The 17,058-nt window shown below is 61.2% G+C and overlaps 1 protein-coding gene and 1 long non-coding RNA gene across 3 annotated transcripts in view; one reads left to right on the top strand and one right to left on the bottom strand.

Moving 5' to 3' along the window:
- TNFRSF1B (TNF receptor superfamily member 1B) overlaps window positions 1–17,058 on the bottom strand; it is a 36,326-nt gene that overhangs the window by 13,480 nt on the left and 5,788 nt on the right. For both annotated transcript variants that reach the window (XM_012785322.3, XM_075994110.1), the window contains exons 2-6: window positions 3,691–3,790; window positions 1,805–1,933; window positions 1,348–1,497; window positions 756–849; window positions 160–398 (exon numbers count right to left, since the gene is read on the bottom strand). In XM_012785322.3, coding sequence (XP_012640776.3) covers window positions 160–398; window positions 756–849; window positions 1,348–1,497; window positions 1,805–1,933; window positions 3,691–3,790 — 712 coding nt within the window. The remainder of the gene's footprint in view (window positions 1–159; window positions 399–755; window positions 850–1,347; window positions 1,498–1,804; window positions 1,934–3,690; window positions 3,791–17,058) is intronic.
- On the top strand, window positions 6,151–8,518 carry LOC142861910 (uncharacterized). Its single transcript, XR_012913014.1, has 3 exons — window positions 6,151–6,236; window positions 7,577–7,765; window positions 8,436–8,518. It is a non-coding gene; the product is annotated as an uncharacterized LOC142861910 (long non-coding RNA).

The following is a 17,058-nucleotide window of genomic DNA, read 5'->3' as shown; positions in this document are numbered from 1 at the left end:
GCAAGATGCTGGGGAGGGAGGGAGGGAGGAAGGGAGGGAAGAAGCAGGGAGGGGAATAGAAAGAAAGGAGGTAAAATCTTTCATTGGACTAAAAAAAAAAAAAAAATAGAAAGAAAGGAGGAATGAATGAATGAGTGAATGAATGAGCCGCTTGCTTACTGACTGGAAGAGAGATGTCGCCACTGCTGACCCCTTCAGCCGGGGCGCTGGGGCCCACTGGGAGCAGGAAGGAGGTGCTTGGAGCCGTGCTGGGCCCTGGAGTTGGCTCCCTGTGCTGGGGTGTCGTGGACGCCGGCCGGGGGACGAGGGCTGGCCCCGGGGCCGCTCCCAAGGTGGGGGACGCAGGCGAGCAGACTGCATCCGTGCTCGCATTGCCAGGGATGGCCACCGAGCTGCAGCTGGGGGAGGAGGAGGCTTGGTCCGGAGGCAGCAGAGGACAGTGGCTTGGGGTGGCTGGGCTCATTCACGAGGCCAGGGCAGTGGACACGGGTCCCAACAGCCAGGATGCGAGAGTGAGAGGGTGTGCCACCCCTCTCTCAGGACCACCCCCTCCTGTCCCTGCCCTGCCTCCCCATGCACCCACCCCGACTTCCAGGACAAGCTCCTACTCGCTGGGCCACCTAACCTGGGACCCACCCTCAGGTGAGCCAGTCTGGGCGATGGTGGCGGGTGAGCTGCTCTGTGTCCTAGACACCACGGTCACCCAGGGACAGCCCTTCCCTGCTCCCCCAGAACCAAAGCACTCAGCCACTCACGTCCGGTGGGGTCTGCACGTCTCCGTGGATGAAGTCGTGCTGGAGAATGTCCCCGGGGCGCAGGGCCTGCACACCACGTCTGACGTTGCAGTTCCTTCCAGGAAAAAAGTGGAACCTGTCAACGACTCAAACACTCTGCGGAACAGGTGGGCCCTGGCCCTGGAGCCTTAGGTGAGGCCTGAGGGGCCCAAGGAGCTCTCTCTGTGCCTCCACCCCTTAAAATACACATGCACACACACGCACACACATGCACACACACGCACACACATGCACACACACGCACACACAGGCACACACATGCACACGCAGGCACACACACGTGCACACACACGCACATGCAGGCGCGTGGTCTCCAGGTTATGTGGCTTCATCTCCCTGCAGCGTCAGCGGATTTGCGCGGTAGGCGTGTGGTCAGGGTGCGGAGGGAGGAATGAATGGTGACCGAGTAGACGATGGACGCATAGCGAGCCCCTGGCCACCACTGACAATGCTCCCAAGCTGGACTGATGGGGCGATGCCCGTGCCATCGCAGAGATGTCCACGAAGAAGAGACCCAGGGCGGTCCCCAAGGACGGCTGGCCCTGGCCCATACCTGGTTTGGCGACGCCGAAGCCGGGGCGGCACTTGCGCAGCTGCGCGCACAGCCGGCAGCCCTGCTGCTTGCTCAGCATGCAGTACCAGCCCGGCCTGCAGGCGCAGATGCGGTTCTGCTTCGGGGCGCAGGCTTGCGTTTCCACCTGGTCTGGAGGAGCGAGAGCCCAGGGTCATTTCCGCCTCCACCACGCCACGCTGCCCTCCCAGCCGGCACTTCCCGGAGGCTAAGGGGGCACCGTTCTCCCACCGCCTGCCCCGGGGGCCGTGGAGAGCGTTTGGTGGGAGAGGCGGAAATGCCACCTGCAAGCAGTAAAGAGCTGTCGCAGGCCACCTCAGCCCCCGGGGCATGAAAACGCCTGGCCAGGAGCAATCCCAGCCGGCTCACAACCAGAGGGGCTGCAGCGCCTGCCAGCCAGGCAGGGTGCTGGGCCCGCCTCTGCCCCGGGGACACTCACCAGAGCTGCAGCGGGAGTCACAGCTGAAACAGCTGGGGACCCAGTTCCAGAGCTGGGTGTACGTGCTGTCCTCGCAGGGCACACACACGGTGTCTGAGGTCTCGGTGCAGAAGTCTTTCACACGGCAGCCTGCGCAAGCGAGGGATGCGGCCTCAGCAGGCTGGGGCGTCTGCCAGGGCCCCGGACGTATCGGCTGCTCCCCAGAGCCCCAGGGTTCTGGAACCTTAGCTGGGAAGGCCTTTTGATGGAGCTCTAACTCCTCTGACTTATCTCACACCTGGCACGTACCAGCTGTCAGTATGTTTGTGCACCCCTTCTGCTCAAAAGCATCTTCCTCTGCTCGTCCCACATGCCTAAAATCCCACCACCGATGAAAAGTCAAGTCCGTGAGAACTGGTTTGCCAGTTCCTTTCTTCTCGATCGTTGGCTAAAACTCTCCACACCTGGGGGTGTGAGCCACAGGGCAGGAAGGGAGTAGCAGGGTCACGTCGTCCCTGCTGTCCCATCAAGGACAGGGCAATGGACTCCTGCATGCCAGGGGACGGGACACCAAGGGAAAACCTTTAAGGAGTTCACTCTTCCTCGCCCCGTCCCCATTCCCATCCTGCCGTGCTCGCTGCCATGCTTAGCGAGGACCTTCCTGGAGATGCTGCCTGTTCATAGAAGAAAGAAGAGTCTCGTTCCCTGGGGGCCTCTCAAATGGCCATGGGAGGTGACAGGCGCACACATGCCTGCCCACATCTCAAGCTAATGGCTCAAAGCCCTCCACTGGTTTCCAGGCTGTCGCGGAATAAAATTTAAACTCCTTGCCGTGGCCCCTGCTTCCTCTTCATGTCATCTCCTACCACGCTCCCCCTCACTCACGCTGGGCCACACACGCTGGCCCTGCCACTCCTCAAGTTCACCAAACAGGCTTCCACCTCGGGGCCTTTGCACTTGCTGTTGCTCCTGCCTGGCACGCCGTTCCGTGCTTATTTGCAGGACTCGCTCCCTCACCTGCTGCAGGGCTCTGCCCACATGGTACCTCCTCAGAGCGACCTTCCCAAATCACCCCCTGCACAACGGGACACTTCGCTCTCTCCGTCCCCCTCTGCCTCAGCTGGCCTTGTTTTCTGCGCAGCACTGGCTGACAGGGGGGCCACACACCTGCTGCTAGTGTATCTGTCCTTGTCCCCCACTGGACTCAGACTCCACGAGAGCAAGGGTTTTGCCTGCCCTGCCCTCTGCTGTATTCCCAGCACTTAGAACACACAGTAGGTGCTTTAGGGGTGTGACGGGAGTGAGTATATAAACAGAGGAAAGGACGGACGGCTCCAGGAGTCGGGCTACCTGGCCCTGCCAACGGGGGCTGGGCCTCGGGTCTGCCATCTGTGCACTGGGTGAGCGTGCACTGACTCAGTCAGACATGCACTGAGCACCTACTACGTGCCGGGCATTGTGCCATGGGATGGGGATTCAGTGGAGAACAAGCCGCAGTTCCTGCCATGAGGAGCACACAGTGGGGGCACCACGGAAGACCAGGCCACGATTCTACAGCATGGAAGAGGTGCCGTAGGAAGACCAGGCGCACCCAAAGGAGGCACTGGGCCTGGCTGGGCAGTGTGGGGCAGGCTTCCTGGAGGAGGGGACGTCTAAGCTGAGGTCTAAAGGATAAGTAGGAGTTAACCAGGGGACGGGGGTAGGAAGCGTGCCGGCAGGGGGAACAGAATGTGCAAAGGCCCAGAAATAAGAGGGAGTGCTGGCTGCTGCCCGGAACTCGGAATTCGGTGGGGATTGAGGGACATGACCCTGCCCCTCCCTGGCCCTGTGCACACTCGCCCCTCTGGGGCACCAACCCCTCAAGGCCCAGCCAGCCCAAGGGTCGGGGCCCCAGCACCGCCCCTCACCAGGTGGGCACTTGCTGCAGTACTTCTGGGTTGTCTGGTCGTAGAATTCCTTCGGCTGACACATGTTCCTGGGGTCCGAGGCATCGGGTGAAAATGCCACCTGGAAGGGGGAAGGGAAGACAGCCACGAGCAGTGTCACCCTGGGTTCTGCCATGGCTGACGCCCCAGTCCTTGTCCTGCAACCGTCTGGCCCTCTCCCTGCAGGGTCTACTGATGTGGGGGTCTCTCCCTTTGGAGGGGGAGTGGAAGGGAGAGTCCTGGCCGTCTTTCGCCTCCTCCGCCTCCCCCTCCGTGCAGCACTCTCGTGTCTGCAGGTGAAGGACCGAGGCCGCTGGCAGGGCTGGGCGGGCTTTAGACCTTCCCCAGCGCCTCGTGGCTCCTGCCACTACACAGGGCAGATGTGGGGCCACGAAGCTGCCCAGAAGGCCGTGGCCTTGGTCACAGAGAGCCAAGGTCTTCAGCACAAAGCTGCCCTCTGCCTAGGATGCCTCTTGTTCCCTCCTGCGCCTGGGAAATGTCCCTTTGTCCTTCAAGCTGAGTGCTGCTTCCTCCGAGAAGCCCTCCCTGACTCCTGACTCCTCCAGGCTAATGTAGGCTCCTCTTCCTCCTCCTGGCTCTCTCACTGAATGCTGGATATGGCCCCTTCTAAGGATCATCCCATTGTTCTGAAACAGCTACTTGCTTGTCCTTGTGCCCTATGTGGGCACATGCACGCGCACATGTGGGCACGCACGCAGGTACACACACACACGCCTGCAACGTACAGGGCAGACGGTGGCCTCGTCATCTTTAGGCCCTTGGGCTCTGACATGGGACCCATAGTGGGGCTGGGGCTCAGTGCATGAATGTTGGTCGATGACAGTGATGACTGTAAACATATTTTTGGGAGCACCTCCTGCGTGCCAGGCACTGTCGTAAGTGCTTCGGTTGCTGAAGTGTGTGGGTGCTGCTGCACCCCGCTCAGACCCCCCTCGCCAGCAGGCATGCCCCGCTCTGCAGGTGCTGGCTGACAGTGGCCCCACAGCTCAAGGGCCATGCCCCGGTCTCAAGGTGGGACCGACTCTGGTACAATTCACGGTCCAGAGCCCGCTGCAGCGTCAGGCTGAAGCAGGGCCCAGCTGCGACCACGCCCCTGCCCTGTCCTGCCGCCGTCCTCCCTTTCTCCTGGAGACCTCCCAGTAAGTCACTTCACAAGCGTCCCTGCCTCAGGCTCTGCTTCTAGAAGACCCTACCTAAGACAGGCCGTGTGATCTCCATGAGGCCTCCCCGCAGCCCAATGAAGAAGGTATCCTCACTGTGGCCATTTTACAGAACAGGAAACCAAGGCTTTAAGAGGGTCACTTGCCCGAGGTCCCAGAGCCAGTAAGTGACACAGGAGGATTTGAACCCGGGTCCTGTCTCAGTTCGCAGCTGGTGATCTCAGCCACTGTGCCACCTGGCTCCGCGCAGAGACGAGCCAAGCGGTGAGTGAAAAGAGAAGAAAGAGGAGAAAAGAGAAAGGAAAAGGGGTGCAGAGAAGGTGCAGCCCTGAACAGACCCCAAACACCGAGCTCGCCTCCCCCAGTCTCTGAGTGGCCCCTGGGGAGTGCAGGGCAGTGGCAACAGTCCCCACGCTGCCTGTGCCCTGGCGCATGCCCGAGACCTGCTCTTCCTCCAGAAAGACTTGCGTTGGCTGTCCTGGCCTTTGGGGACAAGCAGTCATTGCCACACTTGCAGTGGCTGCCAGCAAGCTCCAAGTTGATGCATTCATATGTAGGCAAACCTGGGCGTGCGCACGTCTGTACAAGCACAGAGGTGTACACGCACACCCCCAAAGTCCCTTCGGGGCCCTTTAGACATGTCACCTTGAAATGACCAGGAGGTCAGAGTCGAGGGCTCTGACCTCAGGCCCCATTGCCTCGCCAGCCGCAATCACACGGTCAGTGTGAGCTCCACAGACCTTACTGAACGAGTGATAAGGACAGAGAGTCTGAAAGACCTGGTTTCAACCCTCACCTACCAGCTGTGTGGCCTTAGGCTAGGGCCTTACCCTCTCTGGACTCCAGCACCTAACACGCAGGAGCAGGGGAGATATTCGAAACATTTAACAACCAACACATGATGGGCACTGACCAGTCACCCTGGCCATCAGCTGTAACAAGCCAATCAGAACGGACTCCAGCCACGCTATGGCACTGCTGGGCCTGCGCAGACCTGGCCAAATCTCCATCATCAGTGTGCCGCCCCTCCCCCGCCACAGCACTGCCTGGGAGTCGTGACGGCCCAGGCCCTTGGCTGGCCCCCACAGGAAGTGACCAGTAGGCCTGGCAGGCAGTGCTGACCCGCCTTGGCTGCACACAGCCTGGTGCCAACGGCTGGGAGCCATCAGCGAGAAGGACCCATGGGGGCCGGGGGCCCTGCTGCAGGGCAATCTCCAGCTCTTCCTGCCCCAGTGCCTCGGCCCGAGCTGTGTCCTGCCTGGAACAGCCTCCTGCTTCCTCTGACAAGTTCCATTTCATCCTTAAGAGCCCGTCTCTGGCAGCAGCAAGGCCTGCACCCCACCCCGAGTGAGTCACTAGAAGCCAGAATCCCCCCTTCCTCCCTCGGGGCTCCTGGCAGACAGGGCTGCCGTTGGGTCACTCACCTGGGCCCCTGCTAGATGGGGAGCCCCCGAGACTGCGGGCTGGGGTTACTCTGTGCTGCTGCCCCGAGCCTGGCGTGGAGTGGGTGCCCGGTGGCGGCTAAGCTAAGCAGTCAGCTTTGTCACAGTGTCATCTCCGGCAGGGGTCCGGCCCCAGCACCAGAGCCAGGAAACTCAAATGTGGGAGCACCCACCAGCCTGGCCTACCCCTGAGGCCCCTACCCCACCCCAGCCCCACCCCAGGCCCAGGGCCAAAGCCAGGACAGTCAGCTCTGGTGAGACTGGGATATCACAAGTGGCCCAGTAAGGGAGCTGGGGCCCACTCTGCACCGCAGAGCCCGGAGAAGTAACTTCAGCTCTCTTCTGGACCCTCAGTTCACATGCGCAGGGGCGCGTGCACACGCACAGACGCGCGCGCACACGGCTCGCAGTCCCAGCACCTCTTCCCTCCCAGCTGGGTGCTGGCGTAGACGTCCAGGCACCCGGGGTAAGAGGAGCAGCCTTCGCTGGGTTCTCAGTGTGGGGGAGCTCCCTGCCTGCGTCCAAAGCACCGGGGGGCCTGTCACAAATGCCAGCTCCCACTCCCCAAACGGGGGCAGGCTCTCGGGGTGCGCGCCGGAAGCTGTACTGCTACCAAAAAAAGGCAAAAGCAAAAGGAAATCTCCCCAGGGATTCCGACGTTCCCCTGCTGACCACGACCGGACTATCGGGCTCCCTGGACGGAGCAGGGTGACTGAGGTGGGGTGTGGGGAAAGGGCACACGGCGGAGAGGGGTGGGGGGGTCCAAAGGCTGGGGAAGCCCCAGACTGGAGAAATCGTACTTTCTACAGCTCCCTCTGCACACAGCATTCCCGCGGCCCCCCACACCCCCAAACTGGCCTTCCCCGAAGGCTGCTGCTGGGTCGCTTCCCCACGGGGAGGGGCTGTGCCTGTCCCCTCTGACTGAGCGGCCACCCAGGTGGCCTCAGACAGCACTCCCCAGGGCTGGCAGGGCTGCACCTCTCCCCTTGCCACCCCCTGCCCACCCCCTGCCCTCCAGCCTCACCCCTGCAGGGCCTGAGAACTGCAGGGCCAGGGCGGCTCCAGGGCAGGAAGACAAATCCTGGCCTGGCTGGGGAAGGGCTTCCTGTCAGGGCCCCGAGGGCCTGATGGGAAAGGGCCCTGCCTTGGCCAAGTCGGGCTCCCTTGCGGCCCCTGGACGGGCGGCGGGACCCCCACGGCCCCAGGCGGCTGACCAGCGGCCTTCTGCCTCTTCGCTGTGAATAGCCTTCTCTGCGCCTCCTCCTGCGCAAAGTGTGACTCCAGCCCCCCGCGGCTGCCGGAGGGTCACGGCTCCCTCAAGCAACCTCCAGGCCTGCTTATCCTCTTGGACAGAGAAAGAAAAACAAGAAACCGCAGCCCTGTCACGGCTAAACAATGAGGAACAGAAAGCCCCTCAGCAGGGCAGGACAAAAGGTTACTCCCTCCCCTGCAGGGCTCCCCAGAGCAGGGGTCGGGCCCAAACCACAGCCCTGGGAGCCGCGGTGGGTCCCCAGAACGAGGCCAGCAGCCCCCCGGGAAACGCAGCGCTCTGGAAGTCTGCAGCCCCTCTGCTCTGAGTCGGGGAGGCTCCGACTCACACTCCACCCCCACAGGGGCTCTTTCCCATTTTAAAATGAGGAAATGAACTGGATAGTACTTGATTCAACCAGCCTGTTCAGCAGATCTGGTCTTGCAAAGTATGGGGGGTGAAATTTTGGAAATCACTGCTAAGGGCCAACTGCCCGTTGACCAGGTGGGGAATCTGTGAGCTGGTGGTGAGGGCACTAAAGAAGACAGAGAGACAGATGCAGAGAGAGAGAGAGAGAGAGAGAGAGAGAGAAAGAGAGAGGTACATGGAGTGGCCCTGAATCTAACATCCCATTTGGTGAGGCAGGTCTGATCGTGCCCATTTCACAGATGAGATAATGGAGACAGAAAGGGGCAAAGCTACCTCCCCCAGCCTCCCACAGGCTTTGGGTCATTCCAGGGCCTGGATGGTGGCAGGCAGAGGGAGGACTGTGCACAAGGAGTCCATCGGGGCCCACCCACAGGCCCCAGAGCTGCAGCACGCCAGGGCCCACTGCCCCCCATTTCCTCTCCGCAGCACTGTGCTCCCTCCTAGGACCCGAGGCACCTGCAGCTAGGAGACAGGAGCACCTGTCTCCCAGGGACAACCGTACCCGTTAGGGCCACAGTCTGACCCGCTGTGTCAGTTCTCACTGACATTCACAGATGCTCACAGAGGTGAGGTGGCTGCCCCAGGCTCCACGAGGAGAGCTGCGATCCTTGCCACCCCCCATCCTGCTGCCCCCAATCCTGCCGCCCTTCTCTCGGGGCCCAAGCTTCCCTCCCCCTCAACACAGACCCGAGACCCCAAGGGCCCTAGAGCTGCACGGCCCAACCTCAGCAGCCTCCGTCCTGTCCCAGAGAGGAGCTGTCCCTGTCACCCAGGGTTTAGACCCCACCCTGTTGCTCCTCCAGGGTCTCAGCTTCGGCCCTTTGGGGAGGCAGGAAAAAAACCAGGGTATCTGTGAAGCACCTACTATGTGCCAGGCCATAGTGCAGCGCTTTATGGAGTCCCCACTTCCACCCCAAAAAGCAGGTGTGCGAGGGCCCATTTCACAGCTCAGGGAGATCAAGTCACTTGTCCACAGTCATGCAAGAAGGAGGGGGTGGTGTTGGGATGTGACCCTTGCCCTGGTGACCCTGGAGAAGACCTTGGGCTCCTCGTCATGAGAGCTAAAGAGGCAGCTCCTTGGCTCTGCCTTCTGCCTTTGTCCCCACGTCACCACCGTGCCCCAGCGCCATTCGTCCACCTCCAGCACTGGGCTGGGACTGGGGGGCATTCTCCTCTCTCTCTCTCTCTCACCCCAATGCAGGGGACCCAGGCCTCCAGCCTGACTCCACCAAGAGGCTTCCCAGGTAACCACGCAGGAGCCCCAGAACAAGTGCCTTCTGCAGCAGGCAGGGACATGCAGCGCCAGAGACCCGGCTCTGTCCAGCGCCGCCCACGTCTACACAGCAGGCTCCCACCATCCCGGCAGCTTTGCCGCAGGCCGGCGCAGGCAGCACAGGCCCGGAGGTGTGTGCACAAGGAGCTCATTGGCAGCTCTGGCGAGTGCTAGAAGGGTACACGGGAGCCCGGAAAGGGGAGGAGGCACAGCAGAGAGGCTCCGGACCCTCAGACATGATCTCAGACCACCTCCCATTATAACAGCGGAGAGAGGCCAGCAAAGACAGTCATCCAGCATTCTTTAACAAACCAAGCACCCATCTTGCTAGGCGCTGGGTACACAGCAGCTCTGAGCAAATCAGATGGAACCAGCAGCGGCGCTGCTCACACAGTCTGCTCCACGCAGGCGCCGGGAAGAGCTGTTCACACGGCACAGCCCCTGCGAATCCGCACCGGCCACTGTTAGTCCCGCGTCACAGATGAGGAACAGCCTCGAAGAGGTCTCCTCACCCCCAGCCCTGTGTCTCCCCCCTGGCACCAAGCTGACACCTGTGTGTCTCTCCGCGCCCAGGAAGACTGGGTTGCAACACCTGGGCCCGCTCAGAAGGTCCCCCTTCCCCACCCGCTCGGGCGCCCCTTCTGCTGCGGGCGGTAACTGGCTTCTCTGTGCCTCAGTGTCTCTGCCTATAAAATGTGGGCCTGGTTGATGCTCCAAGCCAAAGGGCCAGCTCTGGGTTCTTAAACATACGTGTCAAAAGGCTCGGCCGCCTTAGAGACCTCAGGGTGCTGGCTGGGTGTGTGCCCCAGCCACGTGAGGGTGGGGAGGTGGATGGAGCTGGGGTGGGGGTGGGCGAGGGGCAGAGCTGGCTGGTCCCGGGCATCTGAAGACAGCAGGGGTGAGGGTGTGTGGAGCAGCCTCCACACTCCAGTCTCTGCCCCCATCCCCTCTCCCCTGAGAGGGGACACTGAGCAGGTGACCTCTGCAAGGAAAGGGGCCAGAGACGTCCACCCTCCCAGGTACACTGCACACCTGGCACTGTGGGAGGGCCATGGCTTAGCTTAAAGGGCCAGGTGCACATGCTGGTCCTGAGAGACTGGGGGATGTCACTTACTTTCTCTGAGCCACAGCACTGTCACCTGTAAACTGGGAGTGACACACCTTGCCCTGCCTCCTCCAGGACTTGTCTCGAGGAGCAAAGGCAGGAGGGTCTTGATGTGGGGACATCATGTTCTCCCAGACTGCCAGGGGCCCGAGGGGCAGCTGCAAGGGTGCACAGAGACCCTGAGTCGTAGGCACAAGTCACAGAGTGAGAACTCGGCTCTTTCTGCCTTGGCGTTGGCTGAGAGCTGGCAAGTTGAGAACAAGACCCTGGCACTGAGCTGCCGGTGTCCGTGGGGCGCTAGGTGGCCCGTGTGGGCCTTGCAAAGCGGAGAGCCTCCCTCCTGCCTCAAGAGCAAGTGCAGGGAAGCTGGCCTGTGCCTCTTGGAGCTGTGGTGTCACCCACAGGCTGGCACCAGGCCCATTCCTTCCCCAGGAAGTCTAAAGTCCGAGGTGACGGCAGGCCAGCTGCCGGGATGGCAGGGCAGAGGCCTGGGTGGGCAGAGCAAGGGGGAGACTCCTGCGGGCAACATAGGAACCTCCTCGAGAGTGACCCTGGGGTGGCTCAAAGGGACCTTGCTCAGAGGAACAGTAGAGGGGTGATGTGACCCCAAAATAAAAAGTCTGAGTGGGTGGGTAGCCAAAGCAGCCAGCCAGAGGACAACACGGCTGTGAGTTCTTGCAAGAAAGTGAGCCCCAGAGGCCTGCCCAGGACAAAGCTCTGGCAGGACACGACCTACCTGGAACAGGAAGGCTGACCTCGTAAGTCAGGCACCACCTTTCCTGCCCCCTGCGCCCTCTCTTCCTGTCCCTGGCCCCTCTCTCACCCTGGAGGGCTCGAGCACAGCCAGCGGACAGCACTGGGGGAGGGAGATGAGCTCGGGATGGGGCCCCTGCTGTAGGGTGGGGGCCACGCAGGGCTCTCTGACTCTGCAGCCTGTCAGCTCTCCGGGGACCGGGCAACCCTGGGCCAGCTTATCCGCCACTCGTTTTTTTTTGTTTTTTTTTTGAGACAGAGTCTCACTTTGTTGCCCAGGCTAGAGTGAGTGCCGTGGCGTCAGCCTAGCTCACAGCAACCTCAAACTCCTGGGCTCAAGCGATCCTCCTGCCTCAGCCTCCTGAGTAGCTGGGACTACAGGCATGCGCCACCATGCCCAGCTAATTTTTTCTATATATATTAGTTGGCCAATTAATTTCTTTCTATTTATAGTAGAGATGGGGTCTCGCTCTTGCTCAGGCTGGTTTTGAACTCCTGACCTTGAGCAATCCGCCCGCCTCGGCCTCCCAGAGTGCTAGGATTACAGGCGTGAGCCACCGCGCCCGGCATCCGCCACCTGTTCTGTTCCCACACCAAGGCCCTGTGAGTACCCAAAGGTGGGGGCCCTGGGAGCCTTCTCCTATTTATAAATAGACAGCGAGAGAGGAAGCAAAGGGGGCAGGCCTGGGGGAGGAGGAAGAAGTGGCCACCACCCAGACAGTGTCTTCTGAAAGGCCATCTGTGGAGCCCTCTGCTCTCCCTGCCACCATGGGCACAGCACCCTTTAGGGGTCTTCATGGCTTTTTAATTTCCCAGAGATCCCTCTTAGATGCCAGTACCCTTGGGTCACACCCCAGCCGTCCCCAGGGAGCACCCCTGGGCAGGGATCTGCCAGTTGAGAGCAGGAAGGTGGCACAGTGGGAAGGTGGCCACAGGGAGAAGCCTCAGGATTTGGGGGTGGAGAGTCCTCCTCAAGCCTACCCTTTACACAGAGCTGGAAGGACAGAGACTGCTCGGATCCAGGAAAAGCACCTACTGTGTACACACACGGTGCTGGCATGTTCACATACATTCTCTCGTTTCATCCTTGCACCACTGCAATGAGGTCAGTATGATCCCATTTCACAGATGCAGAAATGGAGGCTTTGGGAGATTCAATGCACATTGTCCAAGGCCATGTAGCCAGCAAGTGGCAGACCCATAGCCTCCATGCCCTCTGACAATTTTATACCCTGTGATCTTGTCCGGCTACCTCATTTTATAGACAAGGGGCCCGCAGAGGGGGGTGACTCTTCTAAGAACACACAGCAAGCAGGGGTGGTGGTTCAGTGATTCTCCTAGGCAAAGGGTCTCCAGGGGCAGACGCTGCAGCTGTGGGGAGGGGCAGAGGTGTCTGCCCAAGGACCCAAGGACTTAAGGACCCCCCAAACAGCGGAAACCATCTTCAAGCAATAGAGAAACCGCATCATTTGCATGGCAGGTCCTGGGCCCCTGGGGTGGGGTAGGTGGGAGGCAGCAGAGGCATTTAGGTCTCGATTTTGGGGGTTCACAGGAGCCCGTGGACTATGGGGTACAGCCACATCAGGCCAGGCTGTCACAGTGATGCCGGGCCAGGCAGCAGAGGCCCGTGAGCCGTCACGGAGAGGAACAGCACCTGCGTCAGGAAGGACCGACCACATCACAGGCAGGCGGCCCGGGGGTGACACATCCCACCCCCGGCCTGCGCCTGTGATGTTGCTTTAGAAGTGAGCTGGGGGCAGACAGGAAGCCCAGACTGGTATCCGGTTCTCGCGGCCAGGCTTTGCGCTAAGTACTGGGGCACAAAGATGCCTGGGCACGGTCTTGCCCCCAAGGAATGCTCCGTCTAGTGACAGCACCCTAACCTCCCCTTCGTCACCATCCGTGGGCCTGCTGGCACCACCTCCTCCATCTCCCACACCCTCCCACTCTCCACCCTCGGGAGCTCTTGCCAGCTGTAGGCTCCTCGCTCTTGGTCCCCAGCCCGACGTCCCCTTGCAGATGGAGCCGAGCGGCCGTCCTACATCAAATCTGGCCCTGCCTAAAAGCTTCACTGGCCCTGCCACGCTCAGGCAGCGCACAATCCCCCAGCCAGGAGCCCTGGCACAGCAAGCCCAGCCCCCGCCAGCGTCTCCGTGTGGGCGGCTCACCTGTCACTGTCCACAACACAGAGCAGCACCTGGCCCCCGACCCTGCGTCCTGCACTCCCGCTGCTGCCTGTGCCCTGCGTCCCCACCCACCCTGCAGGGCTGACGCCCTGGCTTCTCTCGGGAGTCCCCTCCGCTATCATCTCAGATGGGGTCAGAGGTCGGTCCCTCCTAGCGGCTCGAGTGTAGCTCTGTACCGCCCAGACCAGACCAGTTTTGGGTGAATTATTTGTTCCTCTCGTGCCTCCTCCCACACCCAGCATGAGAGCTCTGAGCCAGACACCCAGCTTTTAATTCCAGTTCTGCCATTCCCCCGCCTCTGTCGTCTGCAAAATGGGGACAAAACAGTGCCCACTCCGCAGGGCTTTGTGATTCACCAAGTCAGTATGTGTGACGTGCTCGGTGCCATGCCCGCTGGCAGCAAGAGCTCCGTGTCACCCGTGTTTTTATTACTCATTGCTCCACACCCAGCCGGTGCATGGCCTACAGCTGGTGCCTAATAGATGCTCAACTGTTCAACAGAAGCAAACATTTTCATTTGCAATCAGCTGAAATGAGCTGGGGCTAGCATGAGAACTGGGCAAGACTTAAAAGAGACGGGGTGTCCCGAGGCGGGTGAACTGAGGGGCAGTTTTCAGATAACAGCCGCTCACAACTGCCTCGACCACCACCCCTCGTGGGCCTGGCCGCCTGGGGTGGAATCTTGGCTCTGCCTCCACCGAGCTGAGAGACCGGAGTTTGCAGCTTAACTTCTGTGCCTCAGTTGCCTCTTCTGTAAAATGGGGATAATAATGCTCCCCCCGACCCCCAGGTGGCTATGAGGATGGAAGAGGACCCTTGCCTTTAGCGCCTTGGACCCTTGGCATCCAAGAAGTGCCCCCTGGATGTGAGTTCTTAGCTCTCGGTTCATGGCACCTCCCAGCAGCTCCCGGCCCCGATGGGAAGTGACAGAGAGTAGCCCTTTTACTCCTACCTGACCGCCAAGGAAGCCAAAGCCCAGGGAACAGCTTGGGGGTCCCCAGGTGCATTGGCAGCTGAGCTAGGAAGGCCCCCGGATCCCTGCCCCACAGTGCCAGTGGTGGGGGGATGTCATATCTCACCCCCCCTGTGCAGCAGCCCCGCGCGGTCTCATGCCCCCCGCCGGGTTGACCAGCCAGGGCTGACCGAGGCCAGGCGGGCCCTGCGACTGACCGTGAGACACATGGAGTTGACACTGACGAGAATCAGGCCACTGGGCTCTGGCCATAGTGGAGCTAAGGCCAGAGAGGCCTCACATGGCAAGATGGGGGTGGAGGGAGCTCCTCTTCCTCCTCCTCTGCATCTCTGTCCCCACCCTACGCCCACGGTCCAGTCCAAAGGCCGCCTCCACCTCCTCCCTCCAGCTCTCGTCCCTTCCTTCCTGTTCTGCGGCTTCTCCCAGCCCAGAGCTCTGAACCACGGTGACAGCCTCTAGTCTCTCCATCCCATCTGTCCCCACACTGAGGCCTGAGCGACTTTCCTAATACATTCTCTGCCCCGGTCACTCTCCTGCTCAAAAACTATCAGTGGCTCCCCACTGCCTCACCTCCCGACAGGTTTGTGTGGTGGCTGAAAGCATGGACTGTGGAATGAGGATACCTGGCTTTGAATCCAGAGTCCCCGCCTTATTAGAGGGCAGCCTTTAAGGAGTTGCTCTTTTGTTTTTAAATAAATAAAGGAGGTTAATAAACCTCAGTCTTTCCATCTGTAGAATGGCACTGATGACAGCACGTACCTCCTGGGGCTAATGAGAGGATTCAGTGAGATAAAACATGTATCTAGTAAAACTCCCCCCAAATTATAGCTGGTACAATTTTTTAATGTAATTGGCATCCCTACCACCATAAACTGGCTCCAAACTTTACAGCCTCATGTGCTATCACTGCCCTGGGCAAACCTCAAGCTCCGACTAGGTCTAGCATTGACCCCCGATGTTCTGCCTCCAGGCCTTTGGCCATACCACTCCCCACAACATTCCACCACCTGGAGCCACCTGGAGCCACCCGTCCCAAACCCACCCACCCCTCGAGGCTCAGTGTTTGGGAAGCCATCCCCCACGGGGACCTGCAGAGGGGCAGGATGGGGCAGTGACAAGAATAGATGAGGGCAGTGAACAAAGGACCAGGACAGGAGGAAATGAGCCAAGGGGGTGGGTGGGGTGATGACTGGGGAGAAAGGGGCCCACCGGGAGGTGCGGAGGGGCTCGAGGGAGCACAGGACGGGAAAGGGGCAGGATTTGGGGCTGTGGATCCAGAGAAGCAGGAGACCCGAGCAGTGCATCTGGTGACAGGGTCGCCAGCAGCCAGCCAGGGCCTGTGAGTGGGGGCTCGGGAAGGCAGGAGGCAGAGCAGGCAGGGCAGGACGCTGGCGGGACTCCTGCCCTCAAGGCAGAGCGCTGGAGCCGTCCCCAAGGACAAGTCCCCGCAGCCTTCTGAGAGGGGCCCGTGGAGACCCGGTCTGCACTCCACTCCCTGCTCGAAGCCACCGGCCCTGGACTCCCCTCACCACCACGCAGTCTAACACGGTGGCCCAGGATCCCAAGGCTGGGGGCGGGGAGGTCCCTGCTCATCTCAAGCCACAGCAGGGGCAGCTGAGGTTCCAAGGGAGAAGGGCACTGCCCGAGTCCTCCCCGAGGCGGAGGCCGAGCCCGGACCCCCGACGCCCAGCCCCGGGCTCTGTCCTCTTCTGCCTCTCTCCTGAAAGGTGGCAGAGAAGGGCTGCAACCCACAGCCCCCGTTCCCAGCCGGCCTGGCCACCACTCCCTGCCCGCTCGGCTGTCACCCTCAGGCCCACTTGATTCCCTGAACCCGTGGCCACAGGGTGAAGCTGAGACAGAGACAGAGGTGGGCCACTGTCTGGACAGAAACGAACGAAACCCCCTGGGGATTTCTGCCCTGTCTCCGGTCAGAGTGGCCGGGTCAACCCCGGGCCCCGGCGCGGAAAGGGCCAGACAGAGCGGAGGTCTGCTAGCCTCTCGGGGAGCTGGTGCCCCCGCAAGGGACTCACCCTGCTGCCCTCCAAGTCACACACGTTGTCGCTTTTCCTCTGCCACTAGTGTCTGCCACCAAAGCGGGGGAGGGGCCGGCCCTCCTGGGGCCTGAGAGGTGGCTCTGCAGCGGCCCTCCCCAGGGGTGTGCTAGGAGCTGACAGGCCTCGTGATTCTAGCAAGGGAATCTGTCATCCCGAAACCGCCAACCCGCCCTCCTCTGCAGAGAAGAAACGGGGGCTCCGAGAGGCAGGGTGGTTTGTCACCGTCCGCAGGAGGCAGGGCCAGAGCTGGAGTCCCGGGACTCACGGCCGACTGCACCCTCACTGGACTTTTCCAGCATACTCGGGGCTCACACTCGGGGCAGAAGGAAATTCACTCCTCCGAACCCCAGTCAGGGAACAGACACTTCCTCTGGGCTCACCGTCGAGTGCCCCAAACCACAATGACGCCACCACCTGTGACATCACAACGCACCACAGTGGAAAAAGACTGTGGTCCCCACAGGGGGGTGGTCCTGGAGCTTCAGAGCCCCAGCCCTGCAGACAGACGCTCGGCGGAGGGAGACAGACAGACGCCCAGAGCTCTGGGCTGCAGAGGGGGCAGGGCCCAGAGCCGGGCGGAGCGGCGTGTGCCCATTACCGGACCCACAGGGCTTCTTCGAGGAAAACACCCTCCCTGCTCACGGCTTCCTTGAACCTGTGGGTTCCCAGACAGCCGGCCCTGCAGTGGATGCTCAGCGAGGACTT

This window comes from Microcebus murinus, chromosome 2, assembly GCF_040939455.1.
Source record: "Microcebus murinus isolate Inina chromosome 2, M.murinus_Inina_mat1.0, whole genome shotgun sequence".
Classification (NCBI taxonomy): Eukaryota; Metazoa; Chordata; class Mammalia; order Primates; family Cheirogaleidae; genus Microcebus; species Microcebus murinus.
This window is presented reverse-complemented; position numbering and strand designations above follow the sequence as displayed.